Source organism: Macrotis lagotis, chromosome 4 (assembly GCF_037893015.1).
Source record: "Macrotis lagotis isolate mMagLag1 chromosome 4, bilby.v1.9.chrom.fasta, whole genome shotgun sequence".
NCBI classification, from domain to species: Eukaryota; Metazoa; Chordata; class Mammalia; order Peramelemorphia; family Peramelidae; genus Macrotis; species Macrotis lagotis.
The window spans coordinates 79,993,916-80,011,220 of NC_133661.1; the positions used below are offsets into that span (position 1 = coordinate 79,993,916).

General features: G+C 37.7%; 1 protein-coding gene across 50 annotated transcripts in view; it reads left to right on the top strand.

Annotated features, from left to right (window-relative positions):
* The window catches only part of SORBS1 (sorbin and SH3 domain containing 1), a 306,979-nt gene that overhangs the window by 154,081 nt on the left and 135,593 nt on the right, over nucleotides 1–17,305 (top strand). For 36 of the 50 annotated variants that reach the window (XM_074233269.1, XM_074233279.1, XM_074233271.1 and 33 more), the window contains 4 exons: nucleotides 2,285–2,337; nucleotides 4,996–5,064; nucleotides 8,512–8,607; nucleotides 10,753–10,881. In XM_074233269.1, coding sequence (XP_074089370.1) covers nucleotides 2,328–2,337; nucleotides 4,996–5,064; nucleotides 8,512–8,607; nucleotides 10,753–10,881 — 304 coding nt within the window. In that variant the 5' untranslated portion in view covers nucleotides 2,285–2,327. The remainder of the gene's footprint in view (nucleotides 1–2,284; nucleotides 2,338–4,995; nucleotides 5,065–8,511; nucleotides 8,608–10,752; nucleotides 10,882–17,305) is intronic. The other 14 variants (XM_074233274.1, XM_074233291.1, XM_074233300.1 and 11 more) reach the window with 1 other exon arrangement.

A 17,305-nucleotide genomic window follows, 5' to 3' on the forward strand; every position in this document is an offset into this window, starting at 1 on the left:
GAAAAAAAAGAGAGCGAGAGAGAGAATGTTAGATATCTCATAGTAAAAATGGACCTAGAAAATAGATTGAGAACAGATAATTTAAGAATCACTGGACTGCATGAATGCAGCCAAGAACAACAAAAAAAGAGTCCTCATATTTCAAAAAATCATAAAAGAAAATTGTCTAGCTCTCTTAGAATAGAGAAAAAATAAAATTAGAATCCTGTTTCCTCCTGAAAGAAATGAAGACTCTCAGAAATAGCATAGGCAAAAACAAGATCATTCAGTTTTTTTTTTTTATTTGAAAGCAAATCAACAAATAGAATCCCAGTACTGTGGAAACATAGTGAGGATCATGCAAGATGGTACAGAGTTTGGATACCATATTCTAGAAAACAAAAGTCAGCCTTACTACCAAGGATAGCTTATTCAGAAAAACTGAGTTTAATCCTTCAAGACAAAAATGGATTTTTAATAAAAAATAAAGGACTTCTAAGCATTATTATTGAGAAGATCAGGGCTGAGTATATTTAACATGCAAACACAAGATAAACTATATTCTATTATGGGGATATGGCATACATTTTCTTAGAACTCTATTGTTTTCACATTTGGGGCCAAAGAGGGATTCTAATGGAAATGATTTTGTTATGTTTTGATGATCTTAGAGTGAGAATACAATGGGAAAGGTAGAGGAAACAGCATATGTGGGGAAGGGAAGAGAAGGATGAGGAAGATTTTCTTACAAAAATTGAAGTAGACACACAAGTCTATACAAATCAGGAGGAAAGAATGAAGGGACGAGGTGATCTCTGAAATGTATCCTCATACGAACTGGTCAAAGGGCGGAAGTATACATATACAGAAATATATTCCACTCAACAAAGAATAAGAAGAGAAGGGAAAGGGGGGATTAGAAGAAGATTCATTTTAAGCAAAACATTCTTAAAGAGAGGTTAAGAAACAAAAATGTGGGAAAATACATACTTAGTAATCATATCTGTGAATGGAATGAACCCGCTCATAAAGTAAAAGAACATAGGGGACTAGATTAACTATTTTTAAGGATGTATTATTTAAAAAAAAATCCATGAGATCTCATCTAAATTTTAAGATTCTGTATTCTCTAGATTCTCCTTGAAGTCTGTTTGTATTTGACCTCTAGTAAAGCCTTCCAAACTTGTATTGGTCTGATCAGTCATAGTCAAACATATAGTACCTTGATCTCAATATAGTGATGTCATTTTGGTCCACTTTGAGATTGATAGATAACAACCAGTTTGCTTAAAAAAATAATCTGTGAATCTCTTCTAAATTTTAAGATTCTTCCATAGTCATATGAAAAATTGCTCTAAAGCATTACTTATTAGAGAAATGCAAATTAAAGCATTTCTGAAGTACCACCTTACACCTCTCAGACTGGCCAGTATGACCAGAAAGGACAATAATCAATGTTGGAAGGGATGTGGGAAACCTGGGACAGTAATGCATTGTTGGTATTGCTGTGAACTCATCCAGTCTTTCTGGAGAACAATTTGGAATTATGTCCAAAGGACAATAAAAAAGTGCATATCCTTTGATACAGCAATACCACTATTGGATCTATACCCTGAAGAGATGATGAAAAAGGGTAAACAGCACTTGTACAAAAATATTCATAGCAGCTCTGTGGTGGGCAAAGAATTGGAAATTGAGTGAATGTCCATCAACTGGGGAATGACTGAACAAATTGTGGTATATTTATGTTATGGAACACTATTATTCTATTAGAAACCAGGAGAGATGGGAATTCAGAGATGCCTGGAGGGATTGTATGAATTGATGCTGAGCGAGATGAGCAGAACCAGAAGAATATTGTGAACTATAACAGCAACATGAGGTTGATAATCAATGCTAATGGACTTGCTCATTTCATAAGTGCAACAATCAGGGACAATTCTGGGGTATTTGTGATAGAGAATACCATCTGTATCCAGACAAAGAATTGTGGAGTGTGAACAAAGGCCAAAGACTATTACCTTTAATTTTTAAAAAACTGTTCTCTTATTATGTAATTTTCCTATCTCTTATATTCTATTTTTTTTCCTTAAGGATATTCAGTTTTGATCGGTGTATAGCACGGAAACAATGTAAAGACTAACAGACTGCCTTCTGTGGGGGGTGGGGGGTGCAAAATTAAGGGAAAATTGTAAAATTCAAAATAAATAAAGAAATTTAAAAAATAAAAAAATTTAAGATTCTAGATTCTCTAGATTCTCCCTGAAGTTGAAATTGTTTGATTTGTTTTTTTTTTCTTTCACAGAAAGAAAACCAGTGCCTGGCTGAAAAGCAGCCCCTTTGCCACCATGAGCTCTGGTAAGTCTATTTGGAATCTTCTGGTTCTTCTGGCAAGTATGATGGCTTCACAGTAATGTAGAAAGAGCACTGGACTTGGAGTCAGGAAGATTGGGTTTGAATTCTGCTTCATTTGCTTGCTAGCTATATATTCCTTGGCAACAGTTAACCTTTCTTAGTCTAGGTGTCCTCCTCTATGTAATAATACCCATAATACTTACCCTATAATTGTTTTGGGACTCTAGGCAATAATGTATGTAAATCACTTTGCAAATTTTAAAGTTCTATGTAAATGTCAATTATTATCATTATACTCATCTGAGACTCATGAGTGTGTTTCTTATCTCCAGTGAAATTAGCCCTAGTAGATGGGACCCATAATTGTTCCGAGTATATTGGTTGAAGGGATATTTAAAGGGAAGAATGTCTTCCTATTCATTCCTAGTAATAGAATGTGTCTTAGATACACCCCCAGTTTGCATATCTTTCTAATATGCAAAAGGAAAAAGGAAAATGGCACAAAATACCAATGGTTTTAAGGGAAGCTGAAGTCAGAAATGTTGGTATGTGTAGAAAATGGTGTGTGTTTATATGCTTTGTCAGTATGCAATGAAGAACCTATTTGGTTTGAGATCAATTGATTCAGCTGTCCTAGCCTCAGACTATCAACTTTATTACAAGGGTCAGGAACTTTCTAGAATAAGTGTGCCACAGGGAGGGTACAGGGGTAATGGAGGTAATGGTCGTAAGTTATCTGAAAAAGTGAGAAATTTACAATTGAAGAAGTGTTATTCCAGTCCTGGAGGGGCATCCAGAGATTGGAGGGATTGGGCTAATTTGGCAGTTAACCATCTCAGTGATTTCAGAGTATATTTTTCCAGTTATTGTTGTTTGTCCTTTATTCTCAAAGAAGATTATGACCATCAGGGAAGTGATGTCATGATGTGCAAGTGAATTGGATTTAGGGAGGGAGGGCTGGGGCTAATTTATAAGTAAAGATCACAATCAAAGTTTAGGTCCCTCATTATAATGAACATCTTTTCATTCATTGTTAGCCAATCAGAGTTAATTGCAACCTCTGAGAACACCCTTCTTCCAATACACATATAAGCTGAACTGGCTGTCATGATTGTCTTTGGTCTAAGAGAGTGTGACTTGGGGGAGGGGAGAAGGCTAGGAGCACCACCAATGGGGTAGGGGAATACTGGATTCTAGGTTCTTAAAGACAATGGTTCTTAAAATTATTCTTTTTACAACTCCATACCCAGCCCCTCCCTAATTCCTCGTCTCTTCCCCAAAAAAGGGGGGGGGGGGGCATCATGGTCCTAAGAAATTGTAGCATTCAGTGCAATTCGGCATTTATATATGTCTGGATCTATAATTTGATTGGTATAAGGAACTTCCTCTACCAATACAGCTCCACATTTGTGCTATAATTTATAATTTAAGGGGTTTGTTTTGGCCACTGAGAGGTGAAGTAACTTTCCCAGGGTCACTGAGCTAGAGTGTATCAGAGGTAGGACTTGAACCCAGGTTATTTTTACTCCAAGAACTAGTTCTCTAGCCTCTGCTTCACTTGGCTGCATGAGGATTTGGGGATCCTGGTTCTAGAATTGGAAGGATCCTTAAATGCCATCAAGTCCAACCTCCTCTTTTATGGATAGTCCAATGGGGCCATGGAAGGTGACTTGTTTGACATTACACAGGGAAATGTCAGAGGTGGGATTCAACCCTGGGTCCTTTGACACCTACTGTGTGCTTTGTGCTAGGTAGTGTGATAAAGAGACAAATTTAAAAAGAAAAACACCAGATCCTCCTCTTAAGTAGCTTACACTTAAGCTACACTTTAAGTAGCTTATAGAACACACGATGTCTAGTGACAGAAATCTGAGTGCTGTCCTTATTAGCCATACAATGAGAGATGGATATCAAAACTTTTCCTTATCCGTAAAATTGGAATATTTCTTACAATTATCCCTCCCTGGGTTACTGTTTAAATTGTTTTTTATTTTTCTGATCTTAAATACACACAAAAAAGTGGAGCATTTCCATATAAAAAAAGTAGAACAGAAAAAAGAATTGTATAGAAAAATACACAGCTTGATTTTTCAAAAGAACATAATAAATTCAGCATGTTACTTTCAAAGCACCTCACAGGATTATTTTGAGGAAAAAGCTTTGTGAAGTGGGAAATGTTAAGTAAATATGAACTATTATTATTTCTATATCTTGTTGAATAATCTCCCTTCCCCACCCCAAAATATTATGAGTTGGTTGTAAGGACTGCCCATCATTAAAAGACGGTTTCTTTTAATGTTCCTTATAATATTTCAACATATTATTTTTATTTTTAAAAGGTAGGAATGAGATGTGGATGGGGGGGGGGTCTATTTGGAAGAGGTTGGCTTATTTCCTTCACATTCATGCTTCTCCTTCCTAACACTCCCACCCCTCAAGACGCAGATTCACCACCATCTCCCCACCAGATTGTTATTTGGTTATTCACAGTTCCAGGTTACACAAGAGCATTAGAAATTCCTCTCAATACTCTAGGGACAGTAACTCCAAGCTTGATAAACATAGTCTGGGGCAACACGGGAGTGGTTTGCAGATTGAACTGAATGTACTATTAATCATCTTTTCTACACTCCCTTGTCTTCTTTTTTGTTCTTTTTTCAGAATGTGAAGTTGATATTTCCAAAACAGTGGTAAATGGACTGACCTCAACCAGTAATGGTCAAGAAAAAGGTAGGAAGAGTGATGAGAACCAAAATCTTTCATTCTGGGCATGGAAAAATATTTAGTAAAGGTGTATTTGTAATTTGTGATTAAGACCAGAGGGCACCTTAGAATTTTGAAGGGAATCTAGGCTAATTCCTTTATTTTATATCTAGAGAAACTGAGGTAGAATAAAGGAAATTGACTTTCCTTCAAGATCATACCAGTAAGCTAGTGGCAAAGATGGAAATAAATTCAGACTTTCTGATTCTTAATCTACTAAGTGGTCTCTCAAGAGCTTGACTCAATATTTTCCTTGGTGATCTTGTTTAAATTCTGTAAAGTTTCTTATTATCTCACCAAAACTCTGAATGGTAGAGCTGGAAGTATCCTTAGAGGTAATCTGGTCTACCCCATTTATTTTATGAATGGATAACCTGAGGCCTAAAAGAAATGAGGTAACTTGGTCTGGGTTACACACTTTAGAAGTGACTGAACCTGGATTTGAACCCAGATTTTAAATTTCAGATCTATGATTTTTTCCTATTATGCCACTAATTATTCTGCCATGAATCACAAAATATTCGATTTGACAAAAAAAGCTCAAAGTAATATAATCCAAGCTTTTCTTAAAGAATGCTCATCCCAATAAATGATTTATAGATTCATAGAGTTAAAGTTGGAAGGAACTTTTGATGACCTCCCATTTTACAGGCGAGGAAACTGAGGACTGGAGCGGTCCCAAAATCACAAAAGTACTCTAGTCTTGAAGTTTTTGGTTCAATGTCTCCACAATGATAAGGACAGTTTGGGCCATACCAGTGATATAAAAGAATTATTGTCCAAACAGGTTAGAAGTCAAAAGACCTAGTTCCATCATTGGCTGAGCAAGACTTTAGAAAGGTTATCTAATATTTTATCCTGAGTCTTTACTTTCTTCAGCTTTGAGATAAAAGTATTAATACATATCCCTCTCTCAAAAAGATATCATGAACTATGGTTAAAAAAAAGATGTAGTATGTTTTGTCATTAAAAAAAGTTACTAACACAAACCTCTATTAAGAGGCATTTCCCCCACATTCCTGTTAGAACCATAGATATAACAGTTGAAAGTCGCCTTAGGGCCCATCTAATTTAGGTAACTAATTTTCCTTATTAACCAGTGAGGAAACTGAGGCCCCAGGCTCTTGCCAAAGGGCACACAATGACTCAGTGACATGATTAATGCTATAACAAATTATTAGGATCTTGAGACATTAAATAAAATTAAATTTAGTATAGGTTTATCGTGAAACATATTACACTCCTTTTTGGTTCTTTGAAAAGTTAATCCTGTTTATCAGGATAATTACTGCTTTCTTGTGATAAAAATCCATAAGTGTTAACAAAGGAGATGTCAACTCTGCCATTAGGCTAGCATAGTGGTAGTAAGAACTACATAGATGAATATGGATTAGGCCCTATTTTTAAAATACTCAAAATGCAGACAGCCAACATTCCAAAAGTGGTGATGGAAGGTTTGGCATGGGTGACTTTTGTTTGTGATTGCTGGTATTAATATTAATTTTCCCTCTAGGACAAGGAGGTAGTTTTACCTGTGGGAAGGGGACATAGAAAGGGGATGAAGCAGGAAGAGGCTAGCTCAGGGGAAGGTTTCTGGGGATGTAAGATGTTTGCTGCTAAAACTTAGACCTGCTGTTGCTCTGGTTTACTCTCAGTATTAGGAGTGCTGTCCCCAGGGCTTTGAGCCAAGGTGGAGGAGGACAGAACTTGGAAGTTCATGGGACAGGTATTATAGGAGGAGTCAGGGAAGTAGAGGAAGAGGTCTACAGGGAGCAATGATGGCAATAGCTTTGTGCTATATATGGGAGTTTGGAGTGGAGACATGCATCAGGTATTTTGCCAGTTCACTTCCAGTAGAACCAAGGGCAGGGATAGAAGGGGAAAAAAAAGGGGTTCATCTTCTCCCCACTTGGATTCAAATTGGGAGCCCTAGAGACCCATATTAGACTAGACAAGAGCAGGGTTAGCAGAGGCAACTGCTGCATATGAGGTTTTTAACAGACTTGAAATCAAGTTATGTCAAATGTACTCCCTCCCCCACCCCCAATTTATGTCCCAATTAGTCATAAAAGGTTCTCCTATGTTCTGGTATTGACCTGTCCATTCTTGGGATCCTTCTGGTCTGTATATATTAGGAATCAGGGATTAGGTGCTTGAAAATCCTCATGACTAGATTCAAGAAAACCATACCTTTGCCCCCAGAAAATGTAGGTGTGAGTATTCTGGTTTGCATTATGTGGCCAGGATGCAAAGTATCAGAGCAGAGAAAAGATCTCAAAGGAAAATTTATCTGGGGCAGTGTGGTTGGGGGGGGGGGGTAGTAGTTGCAGTAGCAACAGGAAATTGGACCCTAGATTCCATTCACCCTTCCAGGTGTCCACTTGGCCAAATCATTCCCTTCTGGACCTCTCTCTCCAATTTAATTCATCAAGTATTTACTGAACTCTTACCATGAGCCAGGCACTCTGCATGGATTTGGGAATATAAAGACCAAAAAGAATATCACCCTTGCCTTCAAAAACCTTACATTCTGTGGCGGACAGGTAGAGAGGAACACCATGTGCACAGATCCATAGACATATAAAACAAATTCAAATTTCTTTCACAGAGGGAGAGACCATAAGCTCTGGAGGATTCCCTCCAGTGAAGCTCTCTTGTAGGATTGAACTTTAAAGGAAGATGATCAGAGGCTCCTAGAGGCAAGCAAAGTCATGGAGATAAGAAATGAAGAGTTGTATACCAAGTGGGCCAGATTGTCAAGAGTACAGAGTGCATGATTAGGAAGTAATATCTAATCAGCCTAGAAAAATAGTGAGGGGTCTTAAATGCCAAATAGGAATTTATATTTGTTCCTAGAAGTAATAGGGAACTATTGAAGCTTCTTCAGCACAGGGGAGGTCTAATGAATACTTTAGCAATTTCAATTTGATAGTTACATAGAGGGTGGTTAGGGAAAAGGGAAAGACTTATTTGGAGGACACCTGGTAGAAAATTGAAGCAGTCCAAATTAGAGTGGTTGTGGTGTGTGTATGGATATCATAGATGTCATGGAGCCCCCAGACCTTCTCCAATGGGGCACCATATTGCAGGCTAGGGATGCACTTCCCTCCCATTGACCACACAGACTATATTCCTGTAATTCCCTTTTCCATCACTTTCCTGTTGAAGTGTTGCACTGGTTGCTGCCTGCATTTGGGTGGATGTTGTGCAGAGGATTACCCAGATTTGGGGCATGGGATCACCAGGGAAAGGGAGCTATTTTTACTTGTTGCATCTCCCGCTCTTAGGATTGTTCTCTGTGTATGTGTGTATGTGTATGCAGCTTCCTCCTATTGTCATTGCTGATTTCCTCAAGTGCCTGACTGTTTCCCAAATGTTCTTTTGGGTTGCACATTTGCCCTTTTGTGTTTTCAGCTACTGACGACCCTTTACGTGCACGTTCTATTTCTGCTGTTAAAATCATTCCTGTGAAGAAAGTGACAAACTCCTCTGGCCTAGTCCTCCCTACAGGTATCTCACCCCTCTGTGGTTTGGTTTCTTCTCCAGCCCCTTCCACTTAACCCTGTCTCCAAATCATGGATAGTTTTACTTCCTAATCCATTCTAAGAGATACTTTTAGGCTTGTTCTTCACTTCCTTCTTTGCATGTTGAAGATGCTCTCCTTTTTCTCACTTTCTCTCTCATTCTGTCTCTTATCCCCTTCAATTTTGTTCTCCATGGAAGGGTATGTATGAGTGTGAGGGTGTATGTGTATTTATGTCCATGAACCATCAAAGATCTGACAGTAACTAAGAAAAATGAAAATTCTTGACCCTTGAGAAGGTGGTTCAGTTTGGGGATTGGGTCAGTGGGACTGATAGACCTAAACCCTTGATAGCACTCAGCATCTCTAATTTTTTTTTTTTTACATTTTTTCTGGGTACAAAACTAATGGTTCTTCTAAGGATATTCTGCATTGGACTGAGTCTGAAGGGGCTGCTCTGACTCTTCACATTCCCCGCCCCCCACCTCCCACTCTAGGAATGCCCTAGTGATTATCTAGACCTGTCTTATAGGTACCAAGTTGTAATCATGCTAATTAGGACATTCCCTTGACTACTCTTAAGACTACCATGGTTACCTGCCTCTCATGTCCAAGTTGGGGGGGGGGGGCGCAGAAAATGTGTTGGAGGTCAAACATCCACCAATCTTACATGTTACCTTTTTGCAGAAATGGACATAAGGTCAAGCTGTAGACAATTTGCCCAAATTTACATTATTCCAATTAGTAGAGCAAGTCCACTTTCTAATTGGTTAATCTATAAATTGACTGAATTTTCCTATCCTTTTTTTAAATGAGAAAAAAATGCATTTGGATGGGGTATCTATTCTGCAGCTCTGTCCTGCCCCAGTATCAACCACTTTCTCATTGGAAATCAGAAAATGGACTCTTCTGAGTCAGAAACAAATTAGAAATAGGCCTCAGTTTTCCTTTGACGGGTTGGGAAGGTTATTGGAGTTGGATGGGTCCGTGTCCCCTCACTTCTTTTTTTTTTTTTTTTGCAAGGCAAACAGGGTTAAGTGGCTTGCCCAAGGCCACACAGCTAGGTAATTATTAAGTGTCTGAGACAGGATTTGAACCCAGGTACTCCTGACTCCAGGGCCAGTGCTTTATGCACTACGCCACCTAGCCGCCCCTCCCTCACTTCTATTCAATGCATAGATCCTGAAATGAATCTCAATTCCCTCTCTGATCCTAAGTCAGAAAATTTGGGGATAGAGGCAAAGCAAAGAGATTTTTAACTGAAAAATAACCAGTTGACCATAACTCAACCTTGTTGAACAACATCACCCTAACCCTTCCAAACCTGTCTGCCTCGGGTCATAATCAATTCGGACCAAATTTATTGTGGCTTATTTTTAAATCTTTCCAAATCAGATGGTTCTTGGAGGTGTTTGGGGACCATTTAAGGCTCTATGAAAATACACAGACACAAGAGATCATGGCAGTTTGGATTTGTGCTCAGGCAGGTTTGGAAGTCTTGGGGTTTCTAGATATTTTCTTTTAAGTGACATCACTCAACTAATTCTCTTCATTTTGGAAAAACTATTAACACTCTTGAACATGAGACTTTTTTTCTTCACAGGTGAGACTGATTTTCTGTTAGTTCATCCAGGATCTTGGCTATCTGGTCCTAAGAGATGTTTCTGTTTTCCTACAAGGAAAAAAAAAAGATGATGGGTATCTTAATTCATGTGTGACCTGCTATATCAAATTAAAAGGATGGTCATGAAGCATGAAGAATCTTATTCAGTCCTTTCTCAATCTCAATGGAGAAAGCACAGTCTTAAAATGAATTTCATCAAGGAAATAAACATGTTTATGTTTTAAAAACTGATTTAGCTCTCTATAGGGGTCCTACATTTATTTGGATTTCACAGTTTGCCTTGATATTCCCTACCCAACCCCCACCTTCAACAAATACACTGTGGATGCCTCCTAGGGAGATATTTGTAGACAAAGGTTAATTTGCATCAGTAAAAGCGTCTGATGGATTCACAAGGGTGTAAGTTTGTTCCACTGACTTCCAATCTGTTACTGTTTTCTTAGCCAGCTCTATCCTGCTGCTGTTTTGCATTTCTTTCAGCTTTCTCCTCTGGGTCCTTTCTTTCCAGACATGGATCCTACCAAAATTTGCACTGGAAAAGGGATGGTGACTCTCCGGGCATCTTCCACCCACCGGGAATCTCCGAGTACCAGCCCTTTGAGTCCCCAGGAGACCATGCTCTCGGAAAGCAAACCAGGTGCATTTTTCACTCTCAATAGAACTTGTTCTTAAAGTGAAATTGGATGATATAAGGATGCCATCTTGCTGGGGTATTTTTTTGGTAAGACAATGGGATTAAGTGACTTGTCCAGTGTCTTACAGTTACCAAGTGGCACATGTCTGAGGTCAAATTTGAACTCTGTTCCTCCTGAGTGGATAGAGGTGCTCTATCCACTGCACCAGCTAGCTGCTCCTTATCTTGCTATTTTTCAAAGAGATTATCGAGTAGCTACTTTCCAGGGCTCCCAGGAAGCTACATCTCCAGTTACTTTTCATTGAGCTTGGCTGTTACTACTACAGTCTTAGATCAATAGGTACCATGATGACTCAGTGCACAATGCCAGCTGGCATTCTGGATCAATGCCAAGTTTCTCTTTATGATTGTTTGTGAGGCACATATCAGTTGAGGACCTATCCTTTCTGATCCTACCCCAACTCCCAAAATGTGGAGTCTACCTAGGATGTGCTTGGGGATGGGAGAAGTTCTTTGCCGGGGCTTAGTCCTGTGACCTAATCCTTCAGGAGAACATTAGAAGAAAATAGACTGAGAAGAATGGAGAGTCTGGGGACCACAGATTGATTCTAGGCAGGAAGAAAGGAACTGGGTCAGAAAACCTGAATCTTCTCTGTTGGTCAGATGGTTAGTTCTGTAACTCTCCTATTCTTCAGCTTAGAGTCCTTAGGGTCCAAGTGCTTGAGGATCGAGAATAATATGGACTGTTATTCTGGAATAGGGCTTGGCTGGTGGCAGTGGGAATGACAAGGGTAAAATCTCTCTAATCTAGGTTGTCTTTACCTTTATTTCTGTCATGGATCCCTTTGGCAAGATGGTGGAACCTAAGGAACTATTCTCAGAAGAATATTTTTAAAGGCTTAAAATAAAATACATAAGATTACAAGAGAAATTATATTCAAACATAGTTATCAAAATATTTTTTAAAAGTCCATGGCATCCTCGCTTTAATCCTTCAACTGTTTCTCAAAGGTCATGTCTTCCAGATAATTCATCATCTTGATTGCCTTCTTGACCACATTGCAATTTGTTCTTATTCTATGCAACATGAAATTAAAGTTCTTTTGATAAATAATAAGTTTACTACCAAACTCTCAGTCTTCATGGGTGCACCTCTGTTCCTTTATTATTTATTATAGTTAACCATGTCTTCATTAATATCATGTCTTTGAGTTGAGTTCTTTTTGAATTTTTTCTTTTTTTATCTTTTTGAGTTTTTTAAACAATATTTTATCTTTTCCAACTACGTGTAAAAGCAATTTTAACATTCATTTTAAAAACAATTTTGAATTACAAATTCTTCCCTTTCCTCTCCCTTCTCTAAGATAAGAAGCAATTTGAAATAGATTATACATGTGCAATATATTTGTATAATATCATGTCTTTGAATATCTGTTCACTTTCTGTACTCTACTCTTCCTTTTTTTTGAACGCAGGTACTCCTGACTCCAGGGCCGGTGCTTTATCCACTGTGCCACCTAGCCTCCCCTCAAACTTTCTTTTTTTTTTTTTTAAAGATTTTATCTATTTTGAGTTTTACAATTTTCCCCCAATCTTACTTCCTTCCCCCCCATCCCCCACAGAAGGCAATTTGCCAGTCTTTACATTGTTTCCATGGTATCCATTGATCCAAATTGAATGTGATGAGAGAGAAATCATATTCTTAAGGAAGAAACAAAAAGTATAAGAAATAGCAAGATCAGCCAATAAGATATCAGTTTGTTTTCTTAGGACCAGTTTGTTTTCAGCTTTAGAGTCCTTAGGGTCCAAGTACTTGAGAATCAAGAATAATATGGACTGTTATTCTGGAATAGGAAGAAACAAAAAGTATAAGAGATAGCAATATCAAAAAGTTCAAACTCCAGAGTTCTTTCTCTGATTACAGATAATATTCTTCATCTCAGACAGTCCCAAATTGTCCCTGATTGTTTCACTGATGGAATGAATAAGATCATCACCCCCATGTTGCTGTTAGGGTATACAATGCTTTTCTGGTTCTGCTCATCTCACTCAGCATCAGTTCATGCAAATCCCTCCAGACTTCCCTGAATTCCCATCCTTCCTGGTTTCTAATAGAACAATAGTGTTCCATGACATACATACATATACCAGTTTGTTAAGCCATTCCCCACTTGAAGGACATTTACTTGATTTCCAATTCTTTGCCACCATAAACAGGGCTGCTATGAATATTTTTGTACAAGTGATGTTTTTAACCTTTTTCATCATCTCTTCAGGGTATAGACCCAGTAGTGGTATTGCTGGATCAAAGGGTATGCACATTTTTGTTGCCCTTTGGGCGCCCTGCTCTTTCTTATTCAACAAGAAAAGTACCTTGTGCAGCTCAAAGGTCTTTACTTTCTTATCCAGAAGATTCTAGTTCCTGAAATGCTTTAAGATTACTTCTAGAATTATCAATAGTGCCTGATGACTCTTGACAAGCTCTGTCATATCTTAGACATGTCCTTGAGACAGACAGTACACTTCTTAGTCTGTCATATCCACACACAGCTACCTCCTATCTCTCAGTAGGGAATTAGGGTCTGGAAACAACAATAGAAGTCTCAGTCTGATTAGAATGAAATGAGCATTTCATAAGCATCCACTATGTAACTGCTACTGGTCTAAGAATTGGGAATAAAAGCCAGAAAAAAAAAATCATTCTTTTTCCTCAAGTAACATATTCTAGTGAGAAAGACCACATGTAGATTTATAATATATACAAAATTACTTAAAAATAAGCACAAGATGACTTGACAGGGGTAGCAGGGAACAAGAAATTTTCAGTAAGACAAATATAAGGTCCAGGCTTAAGGAGAAACACCAGACTACTCAAATACAAGATGGGAAGCAACAGACAGATTAAGAACTATGAGTAATAGAACATGATGTGCTGAAGTGAATTAGCAAGGTAGTTAAGTCATTAAAATAGTAAGTATGATACTAAGGAACAAAAATAAGTATGGAACATTGGGGAACAGTGAGGTTGTCCTCTTAATATACCTAACTCTCATCCCACCCCTCCTGTATCTATTCTGTCTCCCTATCCATGCTTGAAAGTGGGAAGCAATTTATTAGATAAGAAGGATGATCCAGCTCCATGACTACTTATGGGATTGCAGGAGCAGCTTGTTGATTCATATCTGCCTTGCACAGACATGGATAGACTCAAGGAATGGTCAAAGATAGGGTGAATCATTGTGGGTAATCAATATTGCCATGTTGATTACAATATTCAAAATGTCTGGGAAGACTGAAATCATCTTTGGTAAAAACCTTATGTTTCACATGCTTCTTGTCCTTGTCCTAACTCAATGTCTTTATTTAACATGACTTAAAGGCTAAGCTTGCTTGAGATTGGCTCTTATTACAATGAAAGAAGAATAAAGACAGTTCAGATTAAGAAACTAGGCTTCCTCATATCAGGTTTTTTCACTGTTTGCCTATTGCCATACATTAGTTCTCTCACCAGTGTGACTGCCTCTTATTGGGATTTTCTTATTATTGCTTATCTCTTAAACTGCTGACCATTCATCTAATCCTTTGTCTAACCTACCTTGAGCTATGCCTCCCAACTCTTAAATTTCTCCCAGGTCTTTATTGTCATTGAACTTCCCACTTTGTGCTGCCCCTTTATTTATTTTTTTCTTTTTCTTTGCTTCTCTTTGCTTATCTAGCCTCTACCAACACTCTTGATATTATTTGCTCTAATTCCTTGATCCTAGTTCCTCCTTCACCAGGACTCCTCAATATATACTGCCTTGAATGACCCAGGCTAAGTATCAATTTAATCTTTTGTAGTAATTCAGATACTTTAAAACAAGGCCAATTATAGACAGGCTAAGTAAATATTAAATTAGCATGATACAGTGAAAAGAACAATGGGTTTGATGTTGGTGAGCCTGAGTTTGAATTCTGCCTCTGTTAGTATCTATATGACCTTGGCCAAGACAATTTAGCCCTTGGGGACTTAAGCTTGCTAGTCTCTAAAACGAATAGGGTGGCCCCCATGGTCCATTTCAGCTCTAAATCCTGGGATGATATTGTGATAAAGAGGAGAAGAATATGTTGCATATTATGATGGCAACCTCATTTAATTAGTCTTCTCTAAGAGAAAGGGGAAAAAGGTCAAAAGCGAAGGCATTGATTCTCACTGCCCACATTTTTTCAGAGAATGTAACCAAAGCAAAATAATGGCTCCAATGAAGAGAATGAAAGAGTTCAAAATCAGTCTCAGCCAACAAATATTTAATCATCTTGACAAGCAAAGAGATGTGGGATCAAGAAAGAGGACATCATCTTAAAGCATAAACTCATCTGCAAACCAGCAGAGGGGAGGATGATAGAAAACCATAAGTAATATTGATTCACAAGTCATTGGGGATAAACAAAACATGAGATTCAGCTAAGCCAGATCAACCTGAGAACATTTGTAAGACAGACTGGAAAGAAACAACAAATAAACACAAAATGGAATGGTTCTGATAGAGTTTTTATTTTTATCTGATTTCATTAATAATGATCAGGAACCCTCAGACCTGATGCACCATTGAGAACGGCAATATCTCAGAAAATGCAATCGAGAAGGATATCCAAATCTGACCAAATTATTTATATATATATATATATATACATATATATATATATATATATACATATATATATGTATAGAGAGAGAGAGAGAGAGAGAGAGAGAGAGAGAGAGAGAGACAGAGAGACAGAGAGAGAGAGACAGAATCTGTCCTGAAGATGGCGCAATCCTAAAGGGATCTTCAAGAAAGAAGGAATTCCAAAGGAATGCTAAGGAACAGAGATGGTGTTTCTACCTTTAAAATAAAGATGATCAAGAGGAAATCCCCAATTACTAATTCATATGCTTCTTTCCCTTTCTCTAAAACCTCCCCTTCTCTAAAATAGTGCCTGCATGCATGGAAGGTATCTTTGATTTAAAAAAAACCGATGTGAAGGGAACAGGTGAGCATTGTCACAGATGATTTTCAACAGCAAATCTCATCATCATGGTTGAATGTGACAGAAGAAGTCTAGACAACATTAGCTCCCGCTAGTGCTATTGTTTATTTATGCTTGTTTGTTTCTTTTAAATAGACTTTTAATTTTTTTTTTATTTTTACACTGTCTGGACTTCCCCCCCATATCCCCTCATTTTCACTCTTAGAAAGCCACATGTTGTAAAAAAAAAAAAAAAAGTATAAATGAAAAAAGAGGAAGAAGAAAAATTCGACAAAGACGATTAAGACAATAAAAAAATTGACATTATTTTCAGTGTTCCATAACTCCTCCATAGAGCTACAAAAAAATTCTTATAAGACTTCTTTGGAGCCAAGTTTTTCTTTATAATTTTGAAATATTCAGTTTCCACTGTTTTGTAATTATTCTATCCATAAGTATTTTTATAGTCATTGTGCATATTTTTTTTTCTGGTTAAGTTTTCTTCATTTTTCATCAATTCATTTAACTCTTTCCATGCTTTCTTACAGCACAGGATTATTCCATTATATCCATGTGCCGCAATTTGTTTCGCTATTCAAATGACTTTGAGCATCATTTGTCTCAGGAGAGATATTCAACAAACCCTCCTTATCCCAGCAAAAATTGAAATTATAGTGTGACTCTGTGTCTATGACCATAAAGATGTTGTTTTCATTCAGTTATTCCAGTTGAATCTGACTCTTTGTGGCCGCATTGGGGTTTTCTTGTTAAAGAAACTAGAGTGGTTTACCATTTCCTTCTTCTGATCATTTTACAGATAAGGAAACTAAGGCAAATACCCAGGGTTATACACTATGTGACTGAGGTCAAATTTGAATTCAGGAAAATGAGTCTTCCTAGCCTCAGGCCCCGTGCTCTATCTGCTTTCCCAAATAAGTTCAGAGATTCTATTGAGAAGTAGGTATAAAACAGGGAAAATTATAGTTATCTAAGATAATTACCACTATTTTGAAAGATATTCTGGATAGAGTCCAGATAAAAAGATTAACTATTAGTGGTGCAGTTTTTTTTTTTTAGGTTTTTGCAAGGCAAATGGGGTTAAGTGGCTTGCCCAAGGCCACACAGCTAGATAATTATTAAGTGTCTGAGGTCGGATTTGAACCCAGGTACTCCTGACTCCAAGGCCGGCGCCTTATCCACTACGCCACCTAGCCACCCAGTGGTGCAGTTCTAATGCTCCTATTTGATGATAATGTGCTGTTTATTATACAGAACCCCGTAATACCGCAAAGTCTCATTGGTAAAATTCACAGTACTCTGAAAAAGATTTGGACTGATGTTCTGAAGAAATCCAAAAAGGTGGAAAAGGATCCATATGTACACAAATATTTCTAGCAAATCCTTTTATGGTAACAAAGAACCAGACACTAACAGTATC